Below are 13,785 nucleotides of genomic sequence, written 5' to 3'. Positions count from 1 at the left end.
GGGGGGCCTCCCCCGGAGGAAATCGTAAAAATTAGACCCCTAAACATCGTTTTTGGTACATTCTGAGCATCTTTTATGGCAATCTTATGGCTCCAAAATTTACTGTTCGTGCACAAATAATTCCGGAAAAAGGCTGTACATATTAAATTTGTTTGCCCCACTCCGATCGTATTACGCGCGGTCCTTGCGACAGGCTACAAAATGCAGAAAAATAAAGAAAGCATATTTAAATGTCAATTTGATCGAAAACATAATCATTGGGATCTGAAAAAATGTCACAGGTTCGCTTTTTGGAAGTTTTGTTTCTGTTCTGACGGTTTAATTCTAGCGGGGTGCGGTCCATAAATGCGGTCTGCCTATTTACCGGAATACACCGGAAAACACATATAACACGTTAGGAGGCTAAAATCTACCGGAATACACCCTGCTTAGACGAGATAACATCCCAAATTGCTGTGTTTTGCCAATAAATAGCGTGTAAATCGCCGCAGGAACCCGGCAACAAGAAATCATTATAATTTAGCGATCGGTGGAGGCGACCCGACCAGTCGCCATGTTTGTTTACATTGCGGACTACGATGTTTGTTTAGCGCCATCACAGAAGAGAATTGATTATTCAGATTGATGCGGTTCCCATACACAGTGCACACAACTCCGAACTAGTTGGAAGAAAGATAGTTGCATAGGATGCCCCAGCAATTCAGTATGTTATCTCATCATATCAGGGTGTATTCCGGTAGATTTTAGCCTCCTATATGTGTTTTCCGGTGTCTTCCGGTGTTTAACTGTGTTTTCCGGTGTATTCCGGTAAATAGGCAGACCCCATAAATGTCCAATGGAAATTCACCCCGCATCCCGGTACACTGACTTCCGGGTTCCTTGAACAAGAATATTACGAGAAAAAGGCCAAAAATCGGCATAGAGAAATATATATCTTCCCGATAATTCTTTTTATTATGCATTTCTTTAATAGGATGTTGCTAAGTAGTCGCAGAAGAAACGTAGAAAGCAGCGTAAATGTGTCTCTCTTCTCCACCGGCGAAGAAAAATGTTCCCGCGCTGCGTGCTGCTAGCCACATCGCTTATCCAATCAGAACGCAGGTCATGTGAGGTGAACCAATCAGAGCGTCGATCTCGCGGTGCTACTTACTTATTCATGACAAGATGGCGCCCGAAAGCTGTTTTTGGAGCAGCGATGCGGAGTATGCATGTTTTTATTCCGGGGTTTTCTTAGTTTTGACGCACAGTGTGGTTTTGACGCTGATTTTTGGCTCGCCGTGATTACGCTACAAATGACACACTAGTGGAGACAACAAATGAGTGATCATTTTACGATCGACAAGAACTTTTGATGAATGAAAAAGCTGTGAAATCTCGCTGATGACGATTTTCTTTTGAAAATTTGTCTTGTGTTTCTAACTGTGCATGAAAGATATGAACACGCTTCTGTACATGTCTTGATATTTTTTGACGTGAATTGGAATGTTACTTGTGCCGGGAGAAGTTGGGAAGGTAGCGGCTTGATGAATTTTCGTGAGCAACGAGTTTACGAAGCAAGTTCCGCCTAGCTCGAGCGATACAGCTCGAGCCCCGAACAAGACCCTCCCACGTAAAGTTTCGGCCGCTCGTAGAAGCAAACGGTGACTCGTACACTAGAAATCAGCAAAGGAGGCTAAGAAAGAAGCAGTTTTCAGATCCAGAAAGCTAGCAGAAAATTGTCTGAAGTTCGTCAGAAGAAATGAGCCGGTGGAGTTTGTGAGAAAATGTAACGGAGACTACAGTTTTTTTTCTGAAAATTTACACGAAAGTAGCCGGCGCAAAAATTTGAGTAGGCGGCGATTTTCGCCGGTAGCCGGCTTGTTTTGAGAAGGCTGAGATTGTCACGTGACTCTCCCCCTGGCGTCCGCCATTTTGGGGTCCAGCGTAGTGCCTATCGCTATGGTATGCTATGCAAACTCTTGGCGATAGTTGGGTATTTAGGGCCAAAATCTACGTTTTAGACACTCTTCTTGTTAGTAACATTGTCCTTGGGGTTGTTCTGGCGCCGTGTCCACATCTCATGTTGTCAAGATTGGATTTTATCTTTTTTTGCTGATCAGAAATCGGTTTGTTTTACCCTGGCGTGGCGTAGGGGGCTGTACGTGTAGATGGCAACGTGGGTAGCCATGAACACGTTAAATCTGTTGGAGCTACCTGTCCCTTTACTCTGTGGTAAATGTCCATGTAGAACAGGGCTCTGGCAACGTTTAACACTCACCTTGTCCAGCCACAGTCGCGGCAGTGCGGACTGAGGATGGCGGCCGATGGCCCCGCCTTTGCTTGTTGTTATCAAGACACAGTCCGGGGCTGTTCCAAAATAGCGACCTTTTGCGTTTCCCGACTACAACGTACTTAAATGTCACCACGCAACTGTCCCACAACACTTTCTACACATGCTGATACAACGCTTCCAGACTCTTAGAGGGTTTGAACCGATCCTGTGTGTAAAAACGTCTGCCCCGTGAGTACCAAATACGAAGCTATTAAAGTCGCGTCAATGGACTCCGCTGGCGGTAGATGCCGTCTCGATCCGATTGATCAAAACTCGTCAAAAACGGGTCAATCCCAACAGACTTTAATTTTGTTCCAGTAACCAGAGGTATGGGTGGTGGTAAACTCTTCATGTAATCGGACAAAGGACAGTTTACCTAACTTTTGTTGACCATTTCAACGCCTGGAAACTCGCTGTAGAGATGGACCCCAAAATGGCGCCGCGCGGGACATGAGGGGTCATGACGTCATGATGACGTGTGGTGAATAAGCTCTATAGTAGGTACATGCAAGGACATTGGAACGCAAGTGAGCTACAAAAGCAGTAGAACCTATGCATCTTGCTTGTTGCTATCAACTTGCCTGTTAAAGATTGAACCGATACATGTCCTTGGTACATGTATCGGTTCAATCTTTAACAGGCAAGTTGATAGCAACAAGAAAGATGCATAGGTTCTACTGCTTTTGTAGCTAACTTGCGTCCAGATTTGGGACGAACCCAGGTTACATCTTCGTCACAGTTTTGCACGTAGTGGTTGCTTCAGCAGCCTTTCCTCTGACGCATCCCCCCACAAGGCCACTTCTTGGTCCACTTTTTATCTAAAGGTCCAAGATTTTTCTTTTAAAAGATGTACTGATTTGTGTCGCCAGCGAGGCTTGAATCGTAGGAAAATGGCTCACTTTGTTATTGGAAAAAGTTAAAATTTTAAACAACATCCTTCATTCATCCTTCAGTTATCTAAAAAACGCAGGAAATGCCATTTAAGAAGGTTCTTTTTCAAAATTTCCCGGGGGAGCATGTTCCCGGACCCCCTAGGAACCTTGTGCCGCTCGCTGAACTCCAGCAGCACTGGGAAGAACCCCCCCATATTCAAAATCCTGGCTACGTGCATGTCATCGGTGGCCAAATGGATACAGGCTGGCCAATTTGATACTGTCTTACCCCCACCGAAAGATCTGCTTGGAGATAACTGCATATAAGACCCGATCAGTCGTGGTATTTATGGTACATTGTGTCACACCAGCGAATCCAAGTCCGAAGCCAATCCACTTTGCGTTCACACTCGTGTTTACGTCTGATTGAAATAGCTTACTACTTCCTGTTTCTGAAAAATGGAAAAAAAATATAGATTGTTACGATAAGTTTTTTGCAAAATCCGGTGACGCGACTGCCTTGAAATTCCACATAGAACGCAGCTATTTGGGTAATCAGGCGACAAACCGCATCACCCTTGCTCGCGGACTAATACCAAAAATGCGTCGCTGGCCGTCCAGCTTCACCACACCGAAAAACACTACAATCCCAAGGTTTTTTTATCAATTCAAAACCTGCTTGAAAATCTACAACGATCACCGAGCTATGGGGAGCCAAACCTAGCGTGACAGCCTCGCAGATCCGGCGATTTACTGCGCACTATTTGGAACCCTGGTCAGAATTAAACTTCGAACCGGAACCTTATAAGCTCTGTCAAGGATTTTGTCTCCTGTGACACACAGCGCCTTCTTTTACCCCTATTCTCGGTATCACCAGTCGCTTCAAAATCATTCTCAAATTTACAAAACTGCTAAAATAATCCACTCGAAGTCCCCAAGCCCGGCTGTGCTGTCTTCATGAATTCAATTTGGGGTAAACAATTGCACATTACGCCGGTGGCCTGGCGGAACTTCTATATAGAAATCTGGACCAGTTCACCCCAATGTCAATTGCTATCTTCACATGAGTCGAACATCGCTGAAAGGGGAATACTTCTACCCACTCCTCTTCCCTATAACCTCCTTGGGCCACCAAAGGGAACTGGCTGACGACTTGATTATCCAGTCAGGATCCCAAGGTAGGCCAGGGGAGTTGGTAAGAGTAAGGAGTAGCGGCAAACTGTACTCCTTCAGCGGACCAACTCCCCTGGCATATTATCTATGTACTTACTTGGTCAATTTCTACTCTTTCCAGCCACTCTCCGAAGCCTGGTCAAATTATTATCTCAAGGTGAGATAGCCTGGGTGCCAGACCCATAGCACTGGACACAAAGTATCTCATGCTCACTGAGATACTTTGTGTCCAGTGTGATATGGGTCTGGCACACGGACTAAAGGTGAGATATTTTTGGCGACGACTCAGGGGCAGAGCCGTTGGTATAGTACTGCAATTGAGTTGAAAATATTCTAAGAATTCCATGAATGCATTTCCTAGCCCTTGTCCTGCTGAGCGCAACAATTGTTGTTCTGCACATACGGTACCATCTATATAGCACCCTGTATAGGTACGATTTGGGGGTATTTCTCGTGCAACGCATCACACCGCAGCGAAATGCAATGAATGCGGAAGTAACTATGCCACTGCAGGGCAAAAAAATTTGGGGGTCTATGATCTAATTAAGACATGAAATTATTGAAAAATATTGTGCCAGGAATGTCAGCAGGACATAGGGAACTAAATTTTGTCAACAAGATAACTTGGCTGTCGAACGGCTGGATGGATTGGTTTCATACTTGGTGGGTCTGTAGGGTGTGACTACATTGTACATCTAGAAATGATGACATTTTTGGCCCCCTAGTGGCTTCCCTTGGTACTGCAGTGGAACTTCTGGTCTTGATATCTCGTGATCTGGACATGCTAGGGTCAAGAATTTTGGGCATGAAGCTAGTAAGTCACGCGAGTTAAGGTCTCGGACCGGAGTTTTCTTCACGATTTTGGATCCGGAGGACACCCTCAGACCGAAGGGCTATAACTCCGCCAAAAAAAGTACGCCGGGAAATCTCATTACATCAGTCAACGGAGGTTTCCAGCCGGCTTCCGATACAATTTTGGTTATTGTCTGTCGACTCTATAATTTGGGTAGAAACTGTAGTTAAACGTAAATTTTGGATACAAAAAATGTATTTTTTTTGCAGTTTTTTCAACGGACCTGCTTGGAAAAAACAAATTTTCCCAGGCTAACGGCTTATATGCTGAAATAGCTTACTACTTTCTGTTTCTGAAAAACAGAAAAAAAATATAGGTTGTTGCGATAAGTTTTTCGCAAAATCCGGTGACGCGAACCCCTAGAAATTCCACATAGAACGCAGCTATTTGGGTCATCAGGCGAGAAACCGCATCACCCTTGCTCGCGGACTAATACCAAAAATGCTTCGTTGGCCGTCCAACTTCACCGCGCCGAAAAACACTACAATCCCAAGGCTTTTTGATCAATTCAAAACCTAGTTGAAAATCTACAGCGATCGCCGAGCTATGGGGAGCCAAACCTAGCGTGACAACCTCGCAGATCCGGCGATTTACTGCGCACTATTTGGAACCCTGGTCAGAATTAAACTCCGACCCGGAACCTTAAGGCCCCCTAGCAGCTTGTTCTGGAACAGCAGGAGAGTTTGTTTAAAAAATATTCAAGAGAGGATAACTAAAAAACGGACGACGGCTCGTCATGATTTTTGATATGTAGGTAGCTTAAGTGATGATCGGCATAACTGAATTACAATTATGCAAATCAGGATCTAATTTGCATAATTAATGAAGAAATTCTAGAAATAACGGGGGGTGCCCTAATTCCGACCCATCCCTAATACCGAACTAGTTTAAAAAATCCTTGTTGCGGCGTTATGCATGTGAGCACGTGCCTAAAAATAACCACAAGAATGGACAATGTTTTTGTGTTGATATCGGTAATCTCACAAAGTTTGTTTTAGTTCCTACACTCCGACAACAGACGAGTGAAAAATCTGTGTGAATTCGACGCTTTTTCGGGGGTTGACGAGCGTGTCAAAAATGCAGGTTTTGCTTTTCAAACAGCCGCTTTGGAGCAAGTCGCGTAATCGTGAAAAGAGGACTTGTTTGGGACAGAAAAACAGTTGTAGATTGTTTTAGTCATAATTTGTGTATTATAATTTCTAAACTCTCTTCTCAGATCGACCTGTGTTAAACACTAAGTCGGAATTAGGGCACCCCTGTTGCGATAGAACGTTCCACCGGCAGAATGACCAAAAAACTGCAGTGCGTTTCGTGAGCCATTACGATTGGGTGCAATGCGCTACACTCAAGTGAAATACACAGCTGTGCAGCTTTAATCGTTGTGATCTTTATCTGTCAATATCATATCTCATGTTGCGCGGGTTTTTGGTCAGATAAACTATTACCAAAGGTCTGTGCGTTTGCATGGAACATAGGTCGGAATTAGGGCACCCCCCGTTAACCAAAATAACCACGAGAATGGACAAAGTTGTTGTGTTGATATCGGTAATCTCACAAGTTTTACTTTTGAAACAGCCACTTTGGAGCAAGTCACGTAATCGTGAAAAGAGGACTTGTTTGGGACAGAAAAACAGTTGTGGATTGTTTAAGTCATAATTTGTGTATTATAATCGCACATGAGTGGAAGAATCACCAGGATATGTACAACTACATCTTCACGTACTGATCACAAACGCACCAAAAACTACACGAAGTGCGGTCTCATTACCCACACAGGGTACCTATTGACCGGCTACAGGTGAGAAATACAGGTGAGAAATAATTTCTAAACTCTCTTCTCAGATCGACCTGTATTAAACACTAGGTCAGCATTAGGGCACCCCTATTGCGATAGAACGTTCCACTGGCAAAATGACCAAAAACCTGCTGTAAGTTTTGTGAACCATTACGCTTGGGTGCAAGGCGCTACAGTTTTTTTTTATGAGTTTGGGACACATTTCGTGGCCTTGAAGTTGAACATAGAAATCTGTAGCGCTCGGCACAATGGCAGCCATCTTGGATTTTTTGTTTTTTTCCAAAATCTCCCGATATCTCGCGAGATTCCATGAGATTTGAGAAGAAAACTGCAAAACCGCTGGATGGCTAGAGTAGAATTACAGGTTTGCAGTAGCAAAACATGTTCTATTTCTGTTTCTGTCTAGGTGCAAATTTTAACTTTGATTTATTGAATATCATGATGTTTTTTTTTTAATGCTAAGGCCACACCAATTTAATTTGTTGGTTCTCGGATTTTTTCAGAAAAAATATGAAGCGATAGGGCGAAAAAAAAATAAAAACAGGTCTAGGCATCCTATTATAGGCTTAAATGGTTCGAAATGAGCCATGAAGTCAACACAAAAGGCTGGGTTAAAATTTAAACATTGAATTTTGAACTTTTAATCAAACCACTGCAATGATAGATGAGAAAACTGTAACAACTAGGAAGAAAAGGACTTTCCTCAACTGTTGGGGGGCAAAACATGAGCATTTTTCACTTGATTCAGGCCCCGGATTTTTGGTGTCCCTGGCTTCCCGACGCACTCACCTGCCGGGCCGGGGGATAAGCCCCTAAACAAACGCAGCATTTAACCACAACACGGCCTCGGAGCACGTAACTCCATACAAATCCTCGTCGATCGGCAGCCATGTTGAATTAAAAAAACGGCCCGCAAAACATGTGTCGGACCCTGAGTTTACGACAGATTATGTCATGATACCTGCAGCTTGAACGTTGGAGAGTTGAAAATAACGACGTAGTCGGTTGCGGATTGCGCCACCCGGCGGAATTCGTCGGGATTGCACCTCCGTGAGGGAGTGTCCGCCCAACAGGTCCCAGCATGCTTCACTTCTACGTTTGGGGTACTGGCTTGGCAGCACGCAAAATAAGAGAGCCAAGAATTCTGCATTTTAAACAACATCCTTCATTCATCCTTCATTCAGCTGAGTCAGAAAGTGGATGCGAGAATGTGGGGCGCCGGAAAAAGGAAGTCGAGGAGGCTGGCCAGATTCGTATTCAGAAGGATTAGATGAACAACAGTGGGACGAAGTTCGGCCGAGGTCCACATCGACCCCGAGATTCCCAGTTCCGAAACAGAGAGAGGCAAGGCAAGAAGTAGACGTGGAGGTCCACATCGACCCCGAGATTCCCAGTTCCGAAACAGAGAGAGGCAAGGCAAGAAGTAGACGTGGATGAAGTGTCCAGAGGAAGAGATAAGGGAGGCTACAAGGGAAATAGAGGCCCTGAAGGTGGATTTACAACGGATGGAAAGGTCAGTGCTTGAAGTCAACGGAGAAGGTCAACGAAAAAATGGCGAACGAAAAACCCGCCATTCGCGTGACGTCACAGCTGCGAAGTCTCGCGAGAAGTCGCCTACTCTCGGACGCCATCTTGGGGAGGGCAGGCGCGAGCCACAACCAACATGCATCTCGGCCAACGAACTGCGCCAGTTCACTCGGATGAAGCAAGACCTACATACCAGGGCAACCTCGTCCCCGCCACCGTTTCGCGGACGTAGCAAGAAAGCGGCACCCGGCGCGCGGAGCTCGAGCTCGTCTTCCGAATCATCGACCTCACGCTCGAGCTCAAGTGATCACTCCAGAGCCTCCAGAGGTAGGTCGAGTTCTTCACGGTCCAAAGGGGCGAAGTTGAAGAGCGGGGTATTGAGGAAGTGTACGGATCAGGTGAAGAGGAAAGTCTTGTTTCTGCAGGAGAGATTGCCTAACACAAAAAACGGCGGCAAAAGTTATTATGATCTGGAATGGCATGAGTGTATTGCCGGTTCACTAGATATCATTCTATCGCACAAGGTGAACTCTATAGAAAGCAAGCAGAGGCTCAAGCTCATGCGTTTCATGATGTTCGAAGCAGGGCTTTAGCCAGCGCCCGTTTTACCGTCAATTGACGGTAATTTGTCCCGTGTGACGGTAAAAATCTTAGTCCTTACCGTCAACATTGACGGTCGAAAATCGTGGGTAAAGACATAGAAAAAATCTAGCAAATTTGAATGAGCCACGGCGCGGCGTCTTTTCCAACCGCACGGCGGCGGGAAACCTGATTTCAAGGACCGTGCCGACGTCTGTTGACTTGGTTCTGTTGTTCAATGTTGCTGTCTGTTAAAACAACATGTGCTAACGGCCACATAAGAATAAAATAAAACAATGGCTCGACTCAGACACACGTCGCTGCTAACTGTACATGACAATACGATAAATAAACATGTGACAACGAACAAAGAAATATCAAACGTTTTGAAAATATACTGTACTTGAATAATCATACTATCGCAAGAAAACGGAGATTGATCCACACAATGTGGCCTTATTTAATCTAAAACTTTGTCAGACCTCCTTCGCGCGAAGACTTGAGCGGCAGCATAAAGATTTTTGGAAGATCGCTGACACGCGAGTTTTTGCCGGCCACGTAACTCCCTCCGCGGCAAAATCCCCTATGCCGTAGCGAAATCGCGTCTAAGCGCTTCCCCAAGTCAACTTCATGGCCGCTAAAGTCAGCAAAGGAGCTGTAACTTCCTCATTTCGGTTTAGAAGCGAAGAGGACAAGTAAAATCATGTACATGTCGACCATTTTGTTTGCTACCCGAAGTCTTCCGAACGCTCTAAATAAGGAAATCGTCGGAGATCTGAGCCACATCGTCCGCTGTCGGTCAGCGCTCGGGGCGGCTCGGTGGAAATCGGAGGCTGTGACGTCATGACTGGCTGGCTGACTGGGGAAGCCGCTGCGGCTTGAATCGCGGCGGGATTTGAGCGGATCAAAACAAAGGGAATAGTGGATTGTTCATTGCGTGTTGTCTCCTTGTGAGAACTCTAGATTATTTTCATTCTGCAAAATTGCAGATTGTGTAGGTTTTTTTATTCTGCAATCTTGACGGGTATTTAGAACACCGAATGCATTAAGTGTGCGGGAGGGTGTGATGTCGATCACCGGCTCGTGAAAGACATTCTTTAAAAGTAATCATTGACGGAATTTTTTTTCGCGTTGACGGTATTTTTTTCGCGAATTGGGTTGACCTGGGGTTGACGGTAAAAAATTTCGAGCTGGCTAAAGCCCTGGTTCGAAGTGGCGGAATTCGGTTACCAAGCCGTGCTTCACTTCAATGCTGTAGTGCTCATGCAGATCGAGCAGGGCGAGCTGGATTGGGGGGACAGGCACTTTATGAAGAAGGTACAAAACTTGAAGTCTATTCACCTACGCAAGGGATATGTCGCTCCTAGGGATGCTAGCAAGGCCGCCAAGAAAACTGACCTACAGCTGTGTTATGCTTACAACAAAGGCGAATGCCAGGCTACTGTGGAAGACAACAGGGCTCATTCCAGCAGGAACGGCAAGGTATACCACTTCTGCAGACCTTGCGCAACTATGCGCCCTGCGATGGGATATCAGAAGCACAGCGCAACAAATTGCCCTTACAAAGACCCAGAGTTCAGGGCGAAGAACCCAACACAGAAGTCAGCGTGACTACAAGAGGCAGAGAACACATATGTAGATTATGCTGGACGAAGACCTGTAGGTAGCGATTTTCGGACATTCATTAAAGTAGAACTACTGAGTAGGCAAGCATGCAATCACCACTCATGATATTCCCTTAGAAGACAACACAGGAACACTTCAAGAACATATATAATGGCTTTACTTCAGTCTCAGGTAGTGAAGCCACGACCTTCCCGACTTATGACACGCCAACGGTGCACATGGATTATACCAATCCTACTACTAGCACTGGTACGAGGTGTACTCTTGACACTACAGCTCGCCCGCGCTAGCGCTGCAGGCTGTCATCCACGGTGTCAGGTAAGGACCTCACACAAGCAGAGGACATGTCTACTTCCTTGGAAGACAAGCCGGGTACCTTGTTGGGTACACTTAAAAAAAAAGTTCAAGGACATGTTGGGAGTCGTAGCTTTACTTCGGTCTTAGAAAGCGGAGCCTCAACCTCCACGACTGACGATACGTCAACGGTGCACGTGGACTGTACCAATCCTACGACTGGCACTGGCACGAGGTGTACACTTGACACTACAGCTAGACCGCACTGCGAGCTGTCATCCACGGTGTCAGGTCAGGACCTCACACAAGCAGCCGACACGTCTACAACCAACGTGTTTCTGGAGTTACATGCTCAGGTACGAGCTTCCGGATCTTATAATTTCCAAGGTTGTAGACTCCCTGTGCCAACCACATTTCACATCCAGACATGGCGTAACCTTCTGAGGAACTATCATGACAAAGTGGTCGCAGATTTTTTGGAGTTTGGATGGCCTATTAGTTACATGAGTGAACAATTGCCAATCCCTATTTACCAGAATCACAGGTCAGCCAAGATATTTCACAGGGATGTTGAACGTTACGTGTCCACAGAGAGAGAATTCGGCACCATTCAAGGCCCGTTTCACGTTCCTCCGTTTCGTACACCATTCATGGTGTCCCCGCTACAGACAGTACCCAAGCGTGATTCAGAGGCGCGGAGAGTAGTGGTAGATCTAAGTTTCCCTGTCGGACATTCAGTGAATGACGGGATCGTTCCACAAGATTATTTAGGTGAACTGTTCTCCTTCACGCTACCCGGTAGCGTGAAGGATTATTTAGGTGAACTGTTCGTTCCACAAGATTATTTAGGAGAACAGTTCACCTAAATAATCTTGTGGAACGATCCCGTCATTCACTGAATGTGACCGGGGCACGCAGCATTCGAACAGTTGATAATGGAGAAAGGACAAGGTTGCTTACTCTACAAACGCGATTTAAGCAGAGCATATAGACAGATCCCGGTGGACCCATATGATTACAACATGTTAGGCTTTCAATGGAACGGACAGTTCTACTTTGACACGGCTTTCCCTTTCGGAATTCGTTCTGCCGCAATGGCCTGTCAAAGAACGACCTCGGCAGTGAGATACGTTCATCGAATGCAGGGTTTTGATTGCATAAACTACATTGATGACTTGGGCGGTGCGGAAACACCACTTCGCGCCATGGCAGCCTTCCAGACACTCGCAGACACGTTCACGGACTTGGGTTTGGTTGAGTCGCCTGGCATTCCGCAAAGACATAATGTGGTGGGAACCGTCAACGGTTTCTGCCGAAGTTTAACGGGATTCTGTCGTAAACTCAGGGCCCGACCTGTTTTGCGGGCCGATTCCTGAATTCAAAATGGCCGCCGATCGTCGAGGACTTGTATGGAGTTACGTGCTCCGAGGCCGTGTTGTGGTTAAATGCTGCATTTGTTTAGGGTCTTATCCCCCCGGCCCGGCAGGTGAGTGCGTCGGGAAGCCAGGGACACCAAAAATCCGGGGCCGGCCCGGCACCGCAAAGGTTGGTTTTGGCCTATGGAGTGCCCCACAACTCTGTATCCGGCATTATCATGCAAAAAGGATTACAACAAATGTGCAGAAACACAAACACACAGTGACACACACACACACACGGCAAAAACAATACCTCCATTTTTCATGGAGGTAATAACCAAAACAGACACCATGATTATCACACATCAAAAGAGAATCTCGTCGTCGAGGCGTGTTTTAAAGGCACTCTATGTAGTTTTTTGCGCAAAAAATTGAAATATTCTAATTATACTAAATTTCGGTGTTATTAGCAGTTACTATCACTTTTCAACACATTTGTGTCATTATTTCACATTTTTTTCGTATATTTTGTCCGTTCAAACAGTCCTTCTTCAGTTCCCGGTGCCACCGGTTTGCTCAGGCAGGACAACAACAACAACATACAGGGGTTGCCCCCTGGGGTGGCTAATTGGCCCGGGCATGCCAGGCTTGATAGACAGGGGCAGATGTCACAAGATATAACAGTTACCCTCCTTAGAAAAAACTCATATCTTTCACATGAGGTGGAATATAATTAGCAACTTAGAGTATTTTGTTGGGCATGAATAAACTGTGGTCATTATCCCATCAAAAGAGATAAAAAATCTGGTAAACGATTAGGTATTTCAGAAACTGGTAAGCTATCAACTGACACCCCACTGGGATGTAGGTCAAACCACTGGCAGTGGGCAATACCATATGTACGGTGTGGCCTGGTGTGGCCAGAGGTTGAATAGAAGATCATTCACAGTTTTCTAAGCTTCTAAGGAGCAAGGATGTTGTATTTTTTGCTGTGGAGTATAATTTTGGAATACTAATGGGTTAAGCCAATGTACTATGTAAAGAAAAGAATAAAAAATATACTTTTTGTATTGTCAAAAAACTACATAGAGTGACTTTAAACGCCACTTTATAATTCCTACTGACCTGTCCATACACTTCTCCCAACACGTGTCGGTTAGTCCGTGCACTAACTGTTGGAACCGCTGCTTCTGCGTCTCCGCCTCGATGAAGTGCTGCATCTGTGGATCTATCTGTCCACCTGCACCAGCGTTTGATCCAAAAGAATCCATTCTTTTCGCTGCAATAAAGACAAACGGCACTGTTGTACTCTGCTCTATCGATACACCATAATTCCACACCACTACCACGACCTCTCATTGGTGACGGAAATGCAGTAAAAAATTACCACGTTTGAT

The 13,785-nt window shown here is 45.5% G+C and overlaps 1 protein-coding gene across 1 annotated transcript in view; it reads right to left on the bottom strand.

Moving 5' to 3' along the window:
- LOC109467651 (mitochondrial import inner membrane translocase subunit Tim8 A-like) overlaps nt 1–13,764 on the bottom strand; it is an 18,110-nt gene extending 4,346 nt beyond the window's left edge. The window contains exon 1 of the mRNA XM_019765693.1: nt 13,514–13,764. Within this exon, the coding sequence (XP_019621252.1) occupies nt 13,514–13,659 (146 nt within the window). The 5' untranslated portion in view covers nt 13,660–13,764. The remainder of the gene's footprint in view (nt 1–13,513) is intronic.
- Nucleotides 13,765–13,785: the final 21 nt, after the last annotated feature.

The sequence above is a fragment of the Branchiostoma belcheri genome, unplaced genomic scaffold (genome assembly GCF_001625305.1).
Source record: "Branchiostoma belcheri isolate BF01 breed outbred unplaced genomic scaffold, Haploidv18h27 scaffold186, whole genome shotgun sequence".
NCBI lineage: Eukaryota > Metazoa > Chordata > Leptocardii > Amphioxiformes > Branchiostomatidae > Branchiostoma > Branchiostoma belcheri.
Note: the sequence above shows the minus strand (reverse complement) of the source record. Positions and strands in the feature narration are given on the sequence as shown.